This window comes from Homalodisca vitripennis, chromosome 7, assembly GCF_021130785.1.
Source record: "Homalodisca vitripennis isolate AUS2020 chromosome 7, UT_GWSS_2.1, whole genome shotgun sequence".
In the NCBI taxonomy this organism is placed as follows: domain Eukaryota; kingdom Metazoa; phylum Arthropoda; class Insecta; order Hemiptera; family Cicadellidae; genus Homalodisca; species Homalodisca vitripennis.
Genome location: NC_060213.1, coordinates 47,457,487 through 47,477,492, shown reverse-complemented (window position 1 = coordinate 47,477,492; position 20,006 = coordinate 47,457,487). Strand labels below are relative to the sequence as shown.

Genomic DNA, 20,006 nt, shown 5'->3' with positions numbered 1-20,006 from the left:
CAGTGATCGGAACTGGTGCCACGAAGATGGCAAAGATTGCGCTCCTGATTAGGCGGAAACGCGACGGATTTCCCCGTAATTAATCCCCGCCGCGGCGGTAAGTAGCTACGAGTAGTTGAAGAACGGCTCGCGGGGAGGCCAGTCGGTCCTTGGGAGGTGTTACTCACACGGGTCAGGAGTTTTGTGTTTTAAGTCAACTTATTTCATAGCTATGATTGTATTTTTCTGCGTTATTTTTGTTGCCGGTGCTTTAGGCCACGGCCATCAGTTTATAGGTTAGTATTACTTTGTATAGAAATTTAATTTTAAAACGCTAACTAATAAGATAGAAAATAAACTAAACATGTTTTATATACAATTCCAACACCACAAAGGATTTTATAACTAAACAATTTAAAGAAACTAGTTTCGCAATGAACAAATTTAAATATTAATCCAGAAGAGATTCTTTAATGATGTCGAAAAATAACTTTTTTATACTTTATAAAATGAGTTGTCTAATTTATATCATTGATGCTGTGCTGTATAGCTTATTTTATTTTGAGTAAGAAAATATTCAATATAAAATATATTTATGTTCAATTGTTTTACCAAAACGAGTATTATCATACTCTTACATACACACCCGATTTTCATAATTTATGCGCATAACTGCTTTTTTGTTTTATAGGTTCATTATGATGGCATATGTGTGTATAAAGTATTTTTTTCTGAAACTAAATTGTACACAAAATAGCTATATCACATTTACATTTTTCACAATAATTTGATTTGATGGGGATGGGCACCCCAAATTTTAAATTTATTTGCATAACATTTTCATTTATTTTTTTATTTCGTTATTTCAAAAGCTTTTTAATACAATTTTTAAATCCTAATTTTCAAAAAAGGGTTTTAGTTCACCATTAATTATTCTAACATAAAGATGACCCTATAATGTGGAGTAAGTAATAACATAATATATAGTCGTATATAGCTCTTAATTTATATTTTAAATAAAATCTTGCGTGAAGCTCTAAAACAGCCCGACACTACAGGATGAAATGGTCCGAAACCGTCAGTTGTAGGGTTAAGATCAGGGGCGGATTTAGCATACGGTGCTCCGGGGTCCCTTCTTTGAAAAGTCTTTTTATGAATTATGGATTTTTAATTTACTTGTTTATGAACCAAAACATATATAGGCCTAGGTACGTAGAATATATTTGGAAATAAGCCATTATCCCTGTAACCTCACTATTGTAACCTCACTTTGTGGTGTATTTACAAGGAATCAAATCATACTTAACAATAGTGTTAATTACAACATTTAAAAATGCAAGTATAAACTTACAGATAAAATAATTATTTATGTGTGTAATATTTTATTTTAAGCAATAAAAATAGTGACACAACAACTACACATTAAAATACATTAAGAAAACTTGAAGAATATCGTTCAAAGATAAAAGAAATATAACACTTTGCACTTTGCACTACACCGAAACCAGCCGCCCCAATTACAGGGTCAAAAACCCCTATTACAGGGGCACCTATTGACTAAATTAAAAATTTTATCAAAAAATGTACATGCCAACTCATCCAGTTACATAGAAGTATGAGGGTCGAATATATTATGCTCAGCTTTGTAAAACTATAAAAACGAAATATGCGATAATACTCCTGGAGAAATAAAGACAACATATCTACTATAATAAAACTGATGTTTAATATTGAATGTTTATAATCAAAATAATTTAATTTTCCAAATTATATTGTGAAGATATACAAGATGACTGTAGTATTGGCTATAAACAATTATTCAATTGCTAATTAAATAAAAGGGGGGGGGGACAGGGGTCCGGTGACCCCTAAATGACAATCATCAAATTTGCATTATTAAGTTAGTATCATTAAGAGCAGCGACGCAATACTTCCTGATCTCAGACAGGCTTCATGTCAGTCTCATCCGGAACTGACTTATATAGAGGATATATAGTGTGGAATTTAGGTTTTACTCAATTTAAAAAATAGAATATTATTTGAGTGCTATTGCAACTTTGAGTGCTTTGCTAGTTTGACAAAACTGTTTTTGTAATGCTATGAAGCAAAGACAATTTAAATCTGTTCGTTCCACTGAAGTTAGTTACATACCATGAGCAGAAAACGGAATTAGCGCTACGTCCAACCGCTGATAGTACTAGGTCTGGCCATCGGATAGTGCTGTGAACAGTCGTTCCAGTGAAACGTCCATGTGTAATATTTTTTCTGTCCTGAGAAGGTACAAGGCACATGTAAACAATTAATTGGCACCGACTATACCGGGTGGGACGTGTGTGGCGGTAATAGCTTTATAACAGTAAACCTGTTTCTGACATATACAAATCACTGGGGCAAGGAAACCTTCAACTCTGACATATTTGTGAGTGCTGTTAAACTGCGCATTTTAAGGTTAAGATTTGTTAGTATGTATCATAATGCTTGGAATGAATGAATATGGCCTTGAGTTTTGGATTTGAGTTCAATGTATGGCACTTTCATTTAGGCTTTGCCAATATAAAGGAGGTTTTACTTCTAGCACTGGACATATAAGACATTTTACGCTCTATCTATTTATACAGATTCACTGTTTTACAATTTTACGTGTAACGTTTCAGGTCAAGTGAATTAAAGAAATTTACGAAGAGAAAATGTACATTTAACCTAAAAATTATCTTAACGTATTTAAATAATTAAACATATTTTAATTATATACAAAATTTATATATATATATATATATATATATATATATATATATACAAATACATACAATTAACCTAAATATGATAGATTAATGAAGTTTAAAAAATAAATAATGAAGTTACAGAATTGTAATTTGAGATAGCGGTACTTGTCACGCTGGTGTCTAATTTAGTAACTAACGAAACAAAAGTAATCTCTGAACAAAACATAACCCCAAAAAAAGGTCGGTTCATTATTTTTAGGATTAGGTTACGCGTAAAAAATGTTTCAATAAAAACAATATTTACAGTTATTTCTCCATTTTAAGTTATTTTTATGCGATCTTAAATGAGAAAAAAACCTTTCGCATCTAACTGAAGATACTGTTTTGGCACTTTCTTAAGTTTACTCGAATGTTACTTGTCATGAAATGTGAAATAAACACTATAAGTTAGAGGCACGTTATAAAAAAATTATCAACCCGTATTTTAGTTAAAAGCCGATAATTTTTAAACGATCAGATTTAGCATTTTGCGTTCATGATTGCATTATAGAGTCTTCATTACGTCACTGGAAAAAGTCCCCTGTAATTTTAAAACTAATGGCGGCCATTTAACATTTTTGATTATGGATTTCAAAACCAGCTTAGAGCACATTATTTCGGTGTTTTGTTAGTCGAATAAAGAATTACCTAATTAGTGATTTAAAATATCAAATTGAAAACACACATACATTTCTTTACCTGTACTTGTGAAAAACTACGAGATAATATTATAATAATTTATTGTCGTTGGAATCCTAGAATATAAACCATTTTTCTTCTATTTAGAGTTCACTTTTTATATTTATTTTTCTTATATGCCCGTTATTGAGGAAATCTGATGAATATTATTTTTATTTTATTTTCAAAGGTAAGACCCAATAATTCAAATAGGCCACACATCTAAAAATACATTGCTTAAGGTAGATCGATTACGACTTAACGGTTTCCAACTGGAACTAGGCAACGGACATCACCGGGCACAAGTCTTGCGTGTCAAGAAGTTGCTGGACAAAGTTCGACTGTATATTTAGATGATGTACTATTTATGGAGTCATCAGGGGTCCTGTTTTTGTTTGTACAATAACAATGTCACCTGAACGAGTAATGTGGATTACCACGCTAAAATTCAGCAAGCAAAATCAGGAGAAATGCTTCTTGTACATCTCCGTCACGCATCATGTTGTACTTGCTTTTTCATCTGTTTTCCGAGTATTACAGGAAATTAAAAAAAGTCGAGGACGCTTGTTTTGCCACTGTTGGATCTAAATCTTTCAACATCGAAGCTAATCCAAGGTTTACTACTTGAGTATGACAAAGTTACATTAATAACACCAGAGTATTCAACGGCACATGATAGCATCAATTATTTGAAAATAAAAATATATAATAATACAAATTATTTATTTTTAACCAAATTCAGGCATTTAATGATGTCAAATCTTAGGCTTCAACGGCTGGTGTAATTACCTAACACCTAAGTTTTTCGATTTACACCGAAACGAATCATTGCTAATAAAATTAAAATGTTGGAAACCTCATTTCGGCCTCGATGAAAATAGCCATCTTCTTCATTACCCAATATGAGCCAAACCACGAAGGACCAGTAACGTCATTTCGCATTTTAACGAAGTTCGCGGAGCTTCTTCGTGATTGGTTGATATCTTGGAACCAATAAACGATCAACCTGACCAATCAGATATAAGATTTTTAATGCCATTGCGTATAGACCTAAATTGGAAGTAAACCTAAACAGAGAAGGCCTATAACAAACTTTCGCAGTAAATGAAGGGGGCTTCGTCGTGATTGGTTGATATCTTGGAAGCAATAACCGATCAACCTGACCAATCAGATATAAGATTTTTAATGTCATTGCGTATAGACCTAAATTGGAAGTAAACCTAAACAGAGAAGGCCTATAACAAACTTTCGCAGTAAATGAAGGGGGCTTCGTCGTGATTGGTTGATATGGTGAACCAATAACTCATCAATTTGACAAATCAGAGATTCACTATGTTCTTTATTACATGTTCCAATGTTTTCCATTAACTCCTTTGTTTGAAACTAGAAGGTAGGTTTGTACGATGTTGTAGTTTAATAGAAGTTTCTCTCAAGGAATTCTTTAGTAATATAAATTTTTCACGCTATGAAATTAATTAATACATTTAGTACTTTGAAGAACCCATGATTAGTTCCAATGAAATTCACTGTGTACTAATTTTAGAATCAAAATAAATCTGAAAATGTGTTTTTCAACAAGATTTTGTTGACTAGGTTTCACTTAGTAAATACAGATCTTTTCTGTAGGACCCAGCCCAGCAGTTAAAGGTGCTTGGGGACAATCTTCCCCACGCGGTGGTTCTTGGTCCGCTCCTTTGAGTTCCACCAATCCAGGGGCGTACTCTGCAGCTACCAAGGGTGCCTGGGGAGCAAACTCTGGAAATACTGGACCTTATCCGCCACCCTGGAATACAGCTTACAATAAACCTCCACCTCGCCAAGGATCTTGGGGTTCTGCCTCTTTAAATGGTCCAAAGGGAACCTTACCTTACCAGTCCTCTAAGGGCCCTCCTCCTCGCTTTACTCCTGCCTCTCGCAACCCTGGTATAGTTTCCGCTCCTTACCCGCCTCCTGCCGGCTTCCAGACGGACTTGAACAGATTTGGAGGGAACCAAGCGGATCTTCGGTCTCAGAAGCGGAATAAAGGTTTGGTTATAATATATATTTATTTATTCTTCCAAAGGAATTACACCATTAGTGCACTAATAATATTTACTTATATAATTAAATAACAAACAGTGGTAAAAATAAATAATCGACTAAAAGGAAAAAAAAGACAAAGACAATAATAGATAGTTTAATAAAAAAACGAGCAACAGTAATAAATTTGTGATGTGCGATAAGAAATAAACAACAACAAAGTCATAACAAATTAAAAAAATAACCATATGCAAAAATAACAATATTTAACCAGCAACATGCAAGAAAATGTAAATAATCAGATACATGTGTAAACATAAAAAATAATCAACAACAATACACTTTTCTTCTAAATGATGCGACATCACTTCCAGTTCTGAGAAGTCAAATGTTTTTAATCTAGTACAAGTATTTACACTAGTCTATAAATATCTATTATGTCAACGTGACAACATAAAACTGAAAGAACAACATACCATAAAACACATTTATCTTTGCTAGTTTTGTACGGAAAATTCTGAACACAGAAGTAATTATAGAAAGTATTTTATAGTAAAACCTTTCACAAAAAAGGTGTAGTACCATGTTAATTTACAGTTATTTTTATAAATGGTCACCAATACCAATACATTTTACAATAAGGTGGACATAGATAGATTAGACGCAACCTCATCTCATTACCTTAAATAAGTAACATAAAATAACTTTTCCTTTTGTTATAATGCCGCCTGCAGCTATTTTTACTGGGCCTCTAGGCTTTCTGTAGCGAACATTCCTTCTTCTTTGAAACTTTTATCGGCGTTTTGTTTTGATAATGGTTTTGACAGATACATTAGTTTTTATTGTTATGCTTGACTCAAACGAATTTATTCTTGTTTGTCATTTTGTAAACTTTTATGCACGTATAATCTTTTATTTCAGAGATTAAAACTCAAAGGAGAGTGGATATATAAGGTCGTATAATATTTTTTTATTTTGTAAAACCTAGCTTTTGTAAATCACCTAACATTTATATTCAGATCTCAACTGTTCAAACAGTTGCAGGATGAAGTCCATGTTTAATATTGCTAGTATTATCGTAATCCCATCTTTCCAGTTTAGAACATTAAAAATAGCATTTAAGCACGAATTTCCATTTGAGTATAGATATTTCTACCGTAATTCTCCTATTATTCCAGTCTAAAAAAAGCTTTTAAGGATTAATTCTGTAATTTAATATGGCTAATCATTCCGTAATCTTACTATCCTTCCTGTGTCTAATACGAGGGTTGTTCAATAAAGACTGAGACTGTGTCTATAAAACATTTATTATTTAATTCTGATCTACATCAAATTTTTCACCTTCAAAGTATTCCCCATTAAGTGAAATGCACTTGTCCCAGCGCCTTTGCCATGCCTGGAAAACGTTAGAGAAGCCATCCTTTGACATGTTCTTCAGGATCACCTCCAAAGCCTTTACTGCATCCTGTTCCGAATCAAAACGACGTCCCTTTAATTCCTTTTTTGCAGTAGGAAACAAAAAAAGTCACAGGGCGCAAGGTCAGGACTATAAGGTGGGTGGGGCACGACCTTAATGTTTCGTTTGGCCAAATATTCTGTCACAACGTGTGCAATGTGAGGCCGCGCATTGTCGTGATGAAGTTTCCAGTTTCCTCGAAGTTCTGGACGCTTTCGAGAAATGTGATCATTCATTAATGTAGCCAAAACTTGTTTGTAATAGTCTCCATTGATTGTCTGTCCACGTGGAACTGAATGAGTGTACAACATTCCTTTATAGTCAAAAAAAGTAATGACCATTGCTTTGTTTGCAAATTTGGTTGCCCTAGCTTTCTTCGGGCGACCTTCATTTTTTTCTACCCACTCAGTGCTTTGTATTTTCATTGCAGGGTCATACTGATAAACCCAGGACTCATCAGCAGTGATTACACTCTTCCACCAATCCCTATCATCTTCAACGAACCGCTTCCACTCAAGGCAAACATCGACACGGTTTTGGTTTTGTTCAGGTGTGAGTAAACGAGGAATCCAACGAGCACACACTCTAGACATGTTAAGATTGTCTTTTAAAATTGTGTGAGCACTACCTACCGATATGTCAAGGAGTTCAGCAATCTGTCTGACGGTCAGACGTCGGTCGGTTTTGATCATTGCCGCTGCTGTATTGATGATTTCCTCAGTGAGAGCAGTAACTGGGGCACCATCTCCTCCCTGCAACTCTGGGTCCTCTCTTCCCTCCTTAAAATCTTTGAACCAGCGAAAACATGAAGCACGAGACATTGCGTCATCCCCAAAAGCTTGCTTTATGTCTTCATAAGTGTTAGTCGCAGTTTTGTTGAGTCTAACACAAAACTTAATCGCATATCGTTGTTCACGCAAACTGGACATGATAAAACGTTGGAGGCGGCACTTACCAAGCTGATGTTCAAATGAGCACTGATGGCTTTGTGATAGAGATAAAGCAATTCAATGTCTGTTGGTAAACAATAGGGTCCAAAGGTATTGGAAAAACCTGGCATCATGTCTTATCAGAGCAGTATGGGGAAATCCCGGGCCCAGTCTCAGTCTTTATTGAACAACCCTCGTATTAAAGAAAAGAAACAGTTCAGCAGTAAGATTCCAAAATGTATTTTTTTTATATGAAACCTAACTTGGTTTACAAATTCCAACAGTTATTAACTAAGTCAATATTTAGTATTGCTAGTCTTATCGTAAACTTATCCTTCCAATTTCTTAACTAAAAAAGTCTGTTTTAAGGATGAATCTTCAGTTTAATATGGCTAGTCCTGCTGTAATCCTATCATCCTTTTAGTTTCTACTATTTTATACAACTATCGAGAATAAACCTCTAGTTGAACAATGACCAGCCTTAACGTATTTAACTGATTTTTTCTAGTTTCTAGAGCAGTTGAAAGTTTCTTGAAGACTGCCTGTAACGGATGTTTCTGTGTTGCAGTTCAGTCGAATAAGTGCCGCGCGGGAAGCAAAGTGTACAAAGTGGGAGAGAAGTGGACTCCGGAAGGAAGCTGTGGACGCCATTCCTGTGTCGACGGTGGGAAGATATCTGTTCTGGGGTAGGTTATAACATGGTTGAAACTGTTATACCTTGAGAAACGTGTTAAAATACAAACAAATACTCGAACAGTTTAAATTAGAAACATATCACATCACAAAACAAGCCAACTAAAATCATATCCGTACAGTATTAATTAAAACTTGATGGCATGGTTCTATAGGTCGATTCATTTTCTTGGTGATCGGATTCTGGCATAGTTTTGTTCACGGTTTTTATTACAACATAGATACTGCAGGTATACAAATAACCTTTGTCATTACAATAGTTTTGAAAACTAGATAGCAGTATATCTATTAATTTCAATTTCAATACCATACTAATATGGCCAATACAAAAAAAATGTGATCGGGTTCTACAAAAAATCTGTTTGTTACTGGCACTTTTCTATTAACTAGACATACACCTGAGTACACCAAAACCCAAAGTTTTCCTTTTGGGAAACCCCATGGAGGAGAGGCACCGAAATGGCTATCACCAAACACAAATGTCAAGATAATGGGGTAAAAGGGTTGACTGATACGCCTAGTTTGTTGCGGAGAATGATTAATGAAGAGGCTCTCTCAACGTTAAAGGTTTTACAAGTCTAAACATGAAGTGCCATACTCCGCCTGCTTTTGACTGGAAGAGGTTGAACAGAGCTAGCCTTCCCTACTTCCAAACCGGATGTGACATGAAATATCGACAGGAGACGGTCCTTTCTTCCAAATTTACTTGTCCTAATATCCTGTTACTTTGAAAGCATCACAAAGATCTTAAGACTAATGCGAAATTTTCTCACCTTCATATTCTAAGTAAACAGAACAGATCTAAAACACACTTGGCAGGATACTGACTAACACATCTGACACCTATAAAGTTATATCTTAATCGTGCATGATATATACTACCAAGTTACGTATTTCAGATATTATCATTATATTTCTGAAGTTGAGTACATAATATTCTATAGTTTTACGGATGTTATTCAAGATATAAATAAAATGCAATACACGTAGGCCCCCAACAATATTGGATAGATTCAGCTAAACTGTTCTTTATATAACTTAGTCTCTACTTCGGGGTTTATTTGTTAGAGGTGCCCTAACCAGAAGCAACCCATATCTTCAGGGGACCGAAAAGAATCCAAGTTTAAACATTTACAAGATAAATATTTTTACAGATAAAATAACCTGGAAGGCTCCCCAAATTGTATCCTAAGTGAGGAAATGCTCTAACTTGTTACAGATGCTCTAACCTGGACGGCTACAGCAAGGACTCTCGTGCTGTCCTCAGTTCCTGTGTTCTCCACGAGCCATTTCTTTCAGGAAACCGAAAATAACCTTAGTTACAACTTTGATATATATATATATATATATATATATATATATATATATATATATTGTTACAGATGCCCTAATCTAGAAGGCACCACAGAATGTTTCCTGAGTGCAGAGGACCCTCGCCAGCCCTGGCCGTCGTGTTGTCCTCAGCTGTAGTATTTTCGATAATAAATTTCTTCAAGGAAACCGAAAATAATCTTAGTTACAACTTTAATATCTATATTGTTACAGATGCACTAACCCAAAAGGCACCACAGACTGTTTCCTGAGCGCAGAGGACACTTGCCAGGCCTAGCCGTCGTGCTGTACTCAGCTGCAGTGTTTTAGATAATACGAGTACATTTCTTCTAGAAAACAGAAAATAATCTTAGTTACAACTTTAATATCTATATTGTTACAGATGCCCTAATCTGGAAGGTACCACAGACTGTTTCCTGAGCGCAGAGGACACTTGCCAGGCCTGGCCGTCGTGCTGTCCTCAGCTGCAGTGTTTTCGATAATACAAGTGCATTTCTTCTAGAAAACCGAAAATAATCTTAGTTACAACTTTGATATCTATATTGTTACAGATGCCCTAATCTGGAAGGTACCACAGACTGTTTCCTGAGCGCAGAGGATCCTCGCCAGCCCTGGCCGTCGTGTTGTCCTCAGCTGCAGTGTTTTCGATGATACATTTCGTCTAGGAAATCGGAAATATAAGTTACATTTTAAAGAATTCGATGTTCTTTATCATACCAGAAAAAGACTGATTAAAATATTAAGAAATGATTATCAATTTAGAAATGTGAACATTGACTGAGGTTCTCTTATAAAATAGTTTTCCCCTCCATTTACCAAGAAATAAAACTTATGAAGTAGTTGTTATTTATATACATTACATTGTTAATTTTATAAATACAAAGTAACTTTACTAATATACATTTCACTATTATGACCAAATGTTCTCTATTGTTCAAGATTTTTTATAGTTTAGTGCCATATCACAAAACAGATAATGTTATTGGCTGAGAGTTAGCGAAGTCTGTCACTTGATAGGGTGGAATACTTTAATTCTGTCTGCCTGTCAGTCCACACGTTTCTCAAAAAATAACTGACCTATAAGTTTGAAATGTTCATGAAGCTTCATTTCTACATAGGCAGCACTGAGTTCGGTGGTAGTGGATATCACTCCATGCGATTTGACAGAGCGTTAGTGAAAATCTTTACAATGGTATTTTGATTAACCAGTTGGCAAGTAGAACACAGTAGAATAATCCATTTTTTTAAACAAACTGAGTAAAATAATATGAGATTTTAACACGTTATATCTTAAAATATATATCCTAACTACTCCAACATTATGTAACATAATATTTTGGTAACTAGTTGTAGATATTTATTATTTAAACATGCTATGAAACTCAGCTAAAAAATAAAAAATATGATTTATTATGTGCAAGATATTTTAAGAAAGATTTTATCTGTAAACGTTTTGCTTCAAACTCTGTTTTTACATAGACAAGAATAACTTATATGATGGTGCAGGTCCAAAAACGGGATTTAGGCTGTCATTAAAGTATATAATTTGAAAGGCTGGTAATTTCTTTTCTGTTAGTCCAAGGTGAGTTTACTCAGTTGCAGGACTAATGAGATATAAATGAACCTATCGGCATTGAGACAGACAGATAACGCATCGTTAAGTCTTACATTAGTATCCCTTTTGTAAGTACCGACCAGTCCACAAGTGTGGGAATTTCCAAAAAGGCAGACAGAATTATGTAACACACCATGTGGTTTCTGATGTAAATGATACGTTGAAATCAAATTGAGTCGTATATTTTCAAAACCAGATAATTTTTTCGATTTTCAGATTATGATATTTACTGTATTGTAGCATTAAGTGTATTAAAGATAAAACTTTTATAACCTGGTATATTTCCTTTATTTGTATGTTGTACAAAGAAGGGATTGTTTTCAAACCCAGATAGGTATATCAGTTTCAAAAGCAGATATACCCAGAAAATAAGTGTACTGAGGCTCTTACGGCCGAGAGATTTTTTTCGATATGTTGGCTACACTGTCTTGTAACCGGATTCCTCCCATCTGCAATGAGACCGGTTAGAGGTCAGTACGTTGAGAAGTGATCATCATACTTTTCGTGAAAAATGCCAATCCAATCTCCCGCCGAGTGCGAAATACGCGTGTTACCCTTTATATTTTTATCTTACTTTCTGGAAATGTCTCGTATTTATTGTTGCTGCCGCTACGTCGTTGGTTGGACATTAGCACCATAAGTGCTCGTATTTCACAAGGAACCATAATTCCATTATCAGGAAAGAACTACAATATTGAGAAGTCTCTAAAAGCACTGTATGTTCACAAAAAAACACGTTAATTTGTAAAAAAAACTTAAATTTTGTAACAGTTTGTAAGTACAAGTTACTTAATTTGAATCAATTGTATAATCTTTTTTGAATTCCTATTACAATAGATAGCTTATTTTACTTAGCAAATATATTTTTTACCTTGTTAGTTTTAAGTTTCTAGTAAAATCTAACTAGCTCCATTACTCGTACTATTTTTTCTATCATTGATTATGCCAAACCAATTATTTTCAAACATAAAAACACTATAAATTTGAAAGTAAGATGCTCTCGGCTTTGATGAAAACACACAATGGATCACAGGGTTCTTTTATATAACAAAAAAATAATAAAAGATTCTGTTGAAAAACCAGATAGACCGAAAAAAAAACTTATTTTATTAAACGTGTTTTACATGAACAGTTTACTCTTGTGCTAATCCTGTGTATATTCTGTATGTTCTTTTAGAAAAAACACATTTTTATTCTGCAACAAATAATGAATTTTATTTTGTAACTTTCCCAAAAGTTATAAGTTATGATGAGACATAATGCTTTAAAAGTAAAAATATGTTTAGCCAAAATTGTAGTAGTAAACTGTGCTGGTGTTTCCGTAAAAGAGATTTGAGTAATGAAAGGCGGGCTGGGGACGGAGTGGAAGAAATGTGAGAGCGGTGGGGGAAATGTGATTGAGCTGAGGGATGAGAAGAAGTGGAAATGAAGACGACATTTAGTGAAACGTCTTAATAAACAAAATGAATTAAAATTATTATTAAATATATCCAATTCATTTTTATACATGTTTAACAACCTAATACCTCTAAAAAATGAAAAGTTATAAAACTGCAATGTATGAAAACGTGGTGTAAAAAACCAAGGAGGGTCTCAGATTACTTCTTGGAACGTGCAGAAAAACCTTTCCATCAAAAAAGAGCTACAAAATAAGTTTTGTAAAATTTCATAAATGTATAAAATAATAGATCCGTCTCGTCTTGTTAACAAAGTTTCAGAAGAAAAAAATACTTCTTAAGACAGCTGTTGACAGGTTTCGCTGACATGAAACATTAAATCTTTTAAGATATAAATACCTTAAAAACTTGTTTTGAATTAGCTCCAGAGAAGCAATGCTATTAAACATTATTGCACAATATTCCAGCCTACTTCTTACGAATGCATTATATATTTTAATGATAGAAATAATTGAATGGAAAAACTTTGTGTTTCTAATAAATTACAAAGCCCAACATCCCATGGCATCCATTTATGATAAAATTAAGGTGATTGTCAAACGTAAAAGTCGAGTCAAAGATCTTTAACATGAGTCACTAATTGTAGCTAAGTGCCATTACGAGAGCATTCTGGTGGTGTTAAAAATATTTTTCTAGAATAAGTAATCGAAAACACTTCTTTACATTTAGAAACAAGTTGTTGTTTAAGCACCAAAGGCTAAGTAGATTTAGCGTTGATTGCAGTTCAGAAACGTAGTTATTGTCTCGAATTTTTCTATATAGTTTCAAATCATCAGCATACAAAACACTGTAAATAACCTGTACACGAGTTCATAAACTTCTAGACACATAGAGGGTGGGTTTACAATAACTGGAAACGCTCATAATATGTTATTCGCTAATTGCAAATGTTATTCTGGGCTCTGTGTCCAGCTCCGTCTATGGCGGCGGCGGACAGACCGGCTTGGGGCAGCAGTCGGGGTAGCTCTTGGTCAGATCTCCTCGAGTCAAGTAGCAGCCCTCTCGGAGCTTGTATTTTGGACACCTGTACACGAAGTGGTAGAACTGTAGTTGGAGACACGAGAGAAAGAGGGGGAGAAGAAAAAACATAGTTTGGAAGTGATGGAAAGATGAGAAACGAGAAGAGAGGAAAGAGAGGGAAATAGTCAGGCAATGATGAAAAAGAAGGATGAGGAGAGGAAATGAAGAAATATAAGAAGCAGAGAGCCAATACAATTTGTAATTCTAAAAAATAACGTAAAATTAGAACTTTTCAAAACTTCATAAATTAAATTTACCCTCTAATGAAAGCAACATGTTAAAATATCGTTTCTACAATTGAATAATGGTAATTCGTGTAATTGAAAGTTGTAATCAAAAGGAATAATCGAGTTCCAATTAACCACCACACAGTAACGTTTAAAAAAGTTCTGGTATCGGATTACAAAGATTTAGAGTTCGAGTAGCTGTTTTAAATTTAAATTAATTGGACTAATGTTTTAAAGTACATTAGTTTTAATAGTTATTCAGCTGGATAGTTACCTGAGTATTGATTCGTTTATATAGCTAGGGTTTATTTTGGGGTTTACATTTTTTTAAGAAAACGGAGAATCCGATCTACTTACTATAACTCTTCTACTACCCTCTTTGTATAACATAATATTATTTTAATGTTACAATAATACATTCTGACTACAATAAAATAATTTTTACCTAGTCATATACTATTAACATATTAATAGTAAGAGTTTAATTATTACAGAAAATACCAAATTATGAAACAGATCTTTTGAAAGAACAAAATAATAATTAAGCCAAGAATAATTTAATAATTAACAAATATTTAGAATTACATAATGCAACTTTACAGCTATGTCTTTACCAGTGTAAAAAATATTTCATTGATATATTTCCATTGTTTTGACTACAATGAAGGAACGGTTCAAGCAGGGAGTAAAGCATTTCAGTTGTAAGCCTAGTTTTAAAGTCCTTTATTAGAGGAATATGAACAACAGTGTAAAATTGACATCAGCGATTTATCCAGAAGCCACACTTACTGAGATTTTAATTTTATAAATGCTGATTAATGATCTGTCACAAAAAAGGTTAAAAAAATCCATAACAGTTATGTGATCTTGACAGTATGAAAGTGAATGTTCAAACACATGAAATTACAATCAATTTAAATCAAATTGAGCTAAAACTCTCTGTCGCTTGACATTATTTAGCTGAAAATCACAATCGAGATTTAGTCATAAACTTGTATGTTCAATTACTTACCTTAACCTAAAAATGTACCTGATGATGAATTCTTAAAATTTGAAATGTACATATTACGAAATAAAAAAAATATATCAAAAGTGTTAAAAAGGTTTATTATTGTATATAACTTTATCATAACCTTTTTGAGGCTACATCTCTAAATTGTATGTTTAGGTTTATCTATTATCTATATACCGCTTACCCTGACATGGACAGTTCACCAGTTCGTGAGCAGCTTCTTCCCTCACATTCTCCATTGACCACCACCGTCCACTTCGCCCCTGGAGGGTATTCCTGGCCGTCTTCCACACATGGAGGAGGAACTAAACACAGAGGTAGTGGGTCATAATGATTACTGATTCGTCAGAGAATTCTTAAAATAGTGTCACTGTAAAGTAAAGTAAAGATGTCCCTGAGAAGCCCTTTTTAACACTGAACCTGGGGACAAACAGCTATAAGGTGACTTCCGAGCCACCGCCAATGGCCGGGCAGCCATCCTGCGCAAAGACAGGATCGCTCAGCGGTCACCCATCCAAGCAGCAGACTCGCTCGACGTTGCTTGATGTGGTTATCTTACGATAACCGTTGTACCCCCTATACTGCGCTATTGGTCGCTGTATGTTCGACTGTGATATAACTATGGATAGAATGGTTATAGAGATTGGAAACGTAGTGCATAGATTCCACTTGGGGCAAGAAAGAAGGCTATAGATTTTGGGGTTAAAAAGCATTTAGTCTGTGTGGCAACTCGTAATAGACACAGCATAGAGGCTTGAAACTTGGTACAGCTATAGGTTTCTCATGAGAACTTTAATGATTTTGGGATTAAAACGTCAATGGACAATCCGTCCGTCTGCTCGATAACTATGTCTTTAAGCTCTGTTGGACCTTTCGATACTCCGTCGTATAGATTTTATCTAGTTAAATACTATTGTCAGAGAACCTTGACGCCTGTAAGATTACGGATCCTCGCCGACTCACCCCACACTCCCGTACGCCCATTTAGAATCCTAATGGTCGACTGATAGTATTCCGGTTGTGTATGTCTAGTTTGTTCCCTTTTTTTCCAATTCAACTGAATTTTATATAAGAAAACCACTAGTTAATCACGGCTTCACACGCAATTACGTAGGCAGTGTACGTGTATGAGCATTTCTAGTTCGAGGGAATTCAATTTACCATACTAGTGTTGTGTTTGCCTTGTGTTGATGACCAAGAAAATATGTAAACAGTGTACATTTATGGCCACTGTAATTTACTCCGGTCTCAGTATCCATAGTTGAGTATTCCTTGTTTTCCAATCAAGAAGAATATACACACACAGACAAATATGTTCTCAGACTTCTGCCTACTTCTGTCAAAAGAACTAATTTGGGCTTATAACAGTCTGTATATAGCTATTATAGTCAAAGTTAGGTAGTAACTTCTTTGATATCTGCATTACGGTACTGACTAAGCACTGCGTTCTTGGTATTTGCCGAAATCTAAGTTTAAAGCACAATAAAACTTAATCTGTTTATCTGGATATTTTCTTAATGTTTGTTCAAAAGTGGTAGCAGAAAAGGTTGAAATAATAAGTTTTGTTTCTATCAAGTTTACTTTACGCTTTCAAGGCTATAAATGTAAACAAATTAAAATATTGGTTAAATTAATGAAAAATGTGATTGTGATTAACTGAAAATATTTACATAGAACAGTTGATTACATATAACAGGCTTTTTAAATTGTATACTATTATATAAAAACTAGTGGTGTCTGTCTGTGTGCTCGTATAGGTTTTATTCAATCAAATAATAAAATACTAGACCGATTGTACTGAAATGGTTATTCTTAGGGTCCCTGGTTAACATATAGGTCTATTTTTATTGTATAATGCATGAAACTCCGTTGAATTTGGCGGGCCTTAATTAGTATTTTTACATTGGTGTTATAACCACGGGGGCAACGAGACAATACGAGTAGTATTATTAATAAATTTGTAAATAAGCTGAGTAGACTCATATACGATTTTAACATATTTAACACACGTGGCTGATTCATGTAATAAAAAGGGGAAAAAATAATGTGGAAAGTAAATTTATAAATATGGTAACGAGATTTAATTTCAGTACATTCTTCAGCTGTAGTGCCTCCCCCTAACTCATCTGAACATTTACTTTTTAAAAACTGCTATGAAACGTAACTCAATAAAATGTAAGTGAATCTTGAAACATACATCCATACATACATACTACATACATACATACATACATACTACATACATACTATCTGTAGACTTAAAATTTTACAAGAAACGAAGTTTATTGATAGACGAAGAGTTCTAGTATCAACCCATTTGAATTTGGCTGTGCGCCATTAAAGATTATCACTCATTAAGCTGACACAAGTTTGACTTTGTCTGCCGGCAAATGTAAACATTTCTTTTCTCAATGATGCATGGTTGTTAACTAAAGTTTCAGTTGTTTCTCTGTTTGATTGTAACTGTTTCTGTGTTCTTTGTAACAGATTAGTTGTGTTTGAACTCCAGCTACTATATTATTGTGGTTTGATTATGTTTCTTCCCTACAAGTCCTAAGAAAATCCTTCAAAAATTGATCGTATATAATTCAGACAGTATTCTGGTTAGGCAAGAAAATTGTGAACAGATAAGTCTGCCCAGGACCAATACACTAAATTGAAAATTTCAAACTCGACTGTCCGCATTATTTTATACAAAAATTAAGTTAAGATATCCTTTTTGACTCATTCGAAATAAATGTAGATTGTATGTGCGATTGTCATCAAACAATGTCATGTTGAAGATAGATTAGAGTAGAAAGTTGAATGACACATAGTCGTTGTTATGACAGCTCTTTAATGTCTGGTATGTTAATATACCATCTTACCATAATATCGTCTTAAAATATGATAAAATATTTAATGGACAAGAATGTTACAGAAATAGTCTAAAAATGTAAAGCTTTTCAACTATGTAAGCTCAACATTCTGTCATGTAATTGATGATCGTACTCTTCAACCATAAAGTAACCAAGAAATGTATTTTATATTAATATTATGGAGCGCCGTACTAAAACTTTTAATTGAACGAAGATTGGTAGGAACTTCTTAACGGCATAATACTGTCATGCCAACTTTGGTTGGAATTAGTTAAGTCTAGAGTAGTCACTTGAATTGCATGATTTCATACTAATAGGAATATAATTAATTATATATAATATAATTACACACAAGAAATTTTTAAAAATGGAATGAAGAAGTTAAATCTCTTTTAAATTGTATTTAAAGGTAAATACTTTCCTGTTGTTTATTAGAGAAATCCCAAGAAAATATTTTACATTTTTTCTATCTGAAGTCATATTTATTAAGGATAATGAAATTGCTATTTTCAAAGTAAATGTATGGTCCCATAAAACTTTTTAAAAATATAAACAGTGCAAATAACGCATTAGTATTTAACTTTATCTTGCATTCCTGTAGCCCCCTAAGAAGAAATTGTACTACATATTACTATAAATAATTTTATATAAATATTGTATATTATAACACGCTAGTTAAGATATGAATAATCATTATTTGGAGTTGTTTTATTGTACCTTTATTTCCATACTTTTACGTGCAACAGCTATCCAAAATTTCACAAATTATAAAAATATATGAGTCCAATTTCTCTTCGATTTGTTTATCTATTTAGAGCAGTATTCCGCAAATAATTATTTATTGTACTAAAGTTAAGATTTCCTACGGAACTATCAGTAATGGATCGAAAAAACAGGTGAAACGTATTCATCACTTTGAAATGGGAAATTTTGAACAAGTCTGACAGAAATTAAAGAAAGAAAGCAGTTAAAATATGGAATTGTTTATATCGAATAAGATGAAACAAGAGTTAAGATTGCACTCAAGATTTCTTAGGCATCGCGTAGACAGTTAGGAACTATTTATCCATTTATATTGAGCATTATCTAGATAAATTAACAGCATTTATCAGTATAAACACTCTGTAAATAGGCAAAAAGGGGTCTGTAAACTACAAACATTATATACAGTATACTGTATATACATTAATGTTAGGTTATAAACTATCAATCATGATTTACTCAGTTAATTATCTGAATTAGTTAAACGATCTATTAAGACATTTTCTTACCGCAAACCATTTCTAAGGTCTCATTCTAACGGAAATTAAAACTAAACATTTTTATATTCTTGCAAACAATTCAATTTTGCAAAGGAATATAAAAGTATAGACTTACCTGACACAGTAGGATGTAAGTAGTAAATCACTACAAGAACACAAAAAAATATAATTTTCATGACGCACACAATTTAAACTTTTTGTTTTAAAACAAAGCTTTTAGCAAAAGAAAGAAGAGAAAGTGGAGAGTAAAACCTGGTGACAAGCAGGCGATGCAGAACGAAATGAAGACTACCGACCGGAAAGCCCAGCACAACACAGATGTGCGAACAAGGTCAAGGTCTCAAGGTCACCAGGGAGGAAAACTGTAACGGTGACTCGAAATAGCCAAACATTGTGACAAAATGTATCAACACAAGTCATTTCAGCTCTAAAAGTCAACAAAAATGATGGAACTAACAAAAAATGCAATATCCACATGAACGAGTTCTAACATTACGAGGCATAAATTATCTTTATCAGTGGAGAATTCATGAGAAAATTTGGGGGGGGGAGAGGATAAGGAAAAATAATGAAATCCATGAGGAAGGGTTTATCATTCAACTTATAACTATCCATTAAATCGCAATATATATTTCACAAACTTAGATGCTTAAGAAACCAAAATTAAAACTTGTATTTTATAAATGTGCATTAGTTACTGTTACCTA

General features: G+C 33.7%; 2 protein-coding genes across 3 annotated transcripts; one reads left to right on the top strand and one right to left on the bottom strand.

The window, feature by feature from the left end:
- LOC124365819 lies at window positions 1-10,687 on the top strand. 2 transcript variants are annotated; one of them, XM_046821857.1, is made up of 4 exons: window positions 1-275; window positions 5,046-5,444; window positions 8,392-8,509; window positions 10,400-10,687. In XM_046821857.1, exons 1-4 carry the CDS (start codon window positions 212-214, stop codon window positions 10,497-10,499), a joined length of 681 nt encoding a protein of 226 aa, XP_046677813.1. In that variant the 5' UTR covers window positions 1-211; the 3' UTR covers window positions 10,500-10,687. The 2 variants fall into 2 exon arrangements, with proteins under 2 accessions (XP_046677813.1, XP_046677814.1); XM_046821858.1 differs by lacking the exon at window positions 10,400-10,687 and adding an exon at window positions 9,899-10,023.
- A 3,088-nt stretch (window positions 10,688-13,775) lies between these two features.
- LOC124365820 (la1-like protein 13) lies at window positions 13,776-19,661 on the bottom strand. The gene is made up of 3 exons (XM_046821859.1): window positions 19,415-19,661; window positions 15,364-15,484; window positions 13,776-13,944 (listed from the first exon to the last, which is right to left on the bottom strand). Exons 1-3 carry the CDS (start codon window positions 19,473-19,475, stop codon window positions 13,839-13,841), a joined length of 288 nt encoding a protein of 95 aa, XP_046677815.1. The 5' UTR covers window positions 19,476-19,661; the 3' UTR covers window positions 13,776-13,838.
- Window positions 19,662-20,006: the final 345 nt, after the last annotated feature.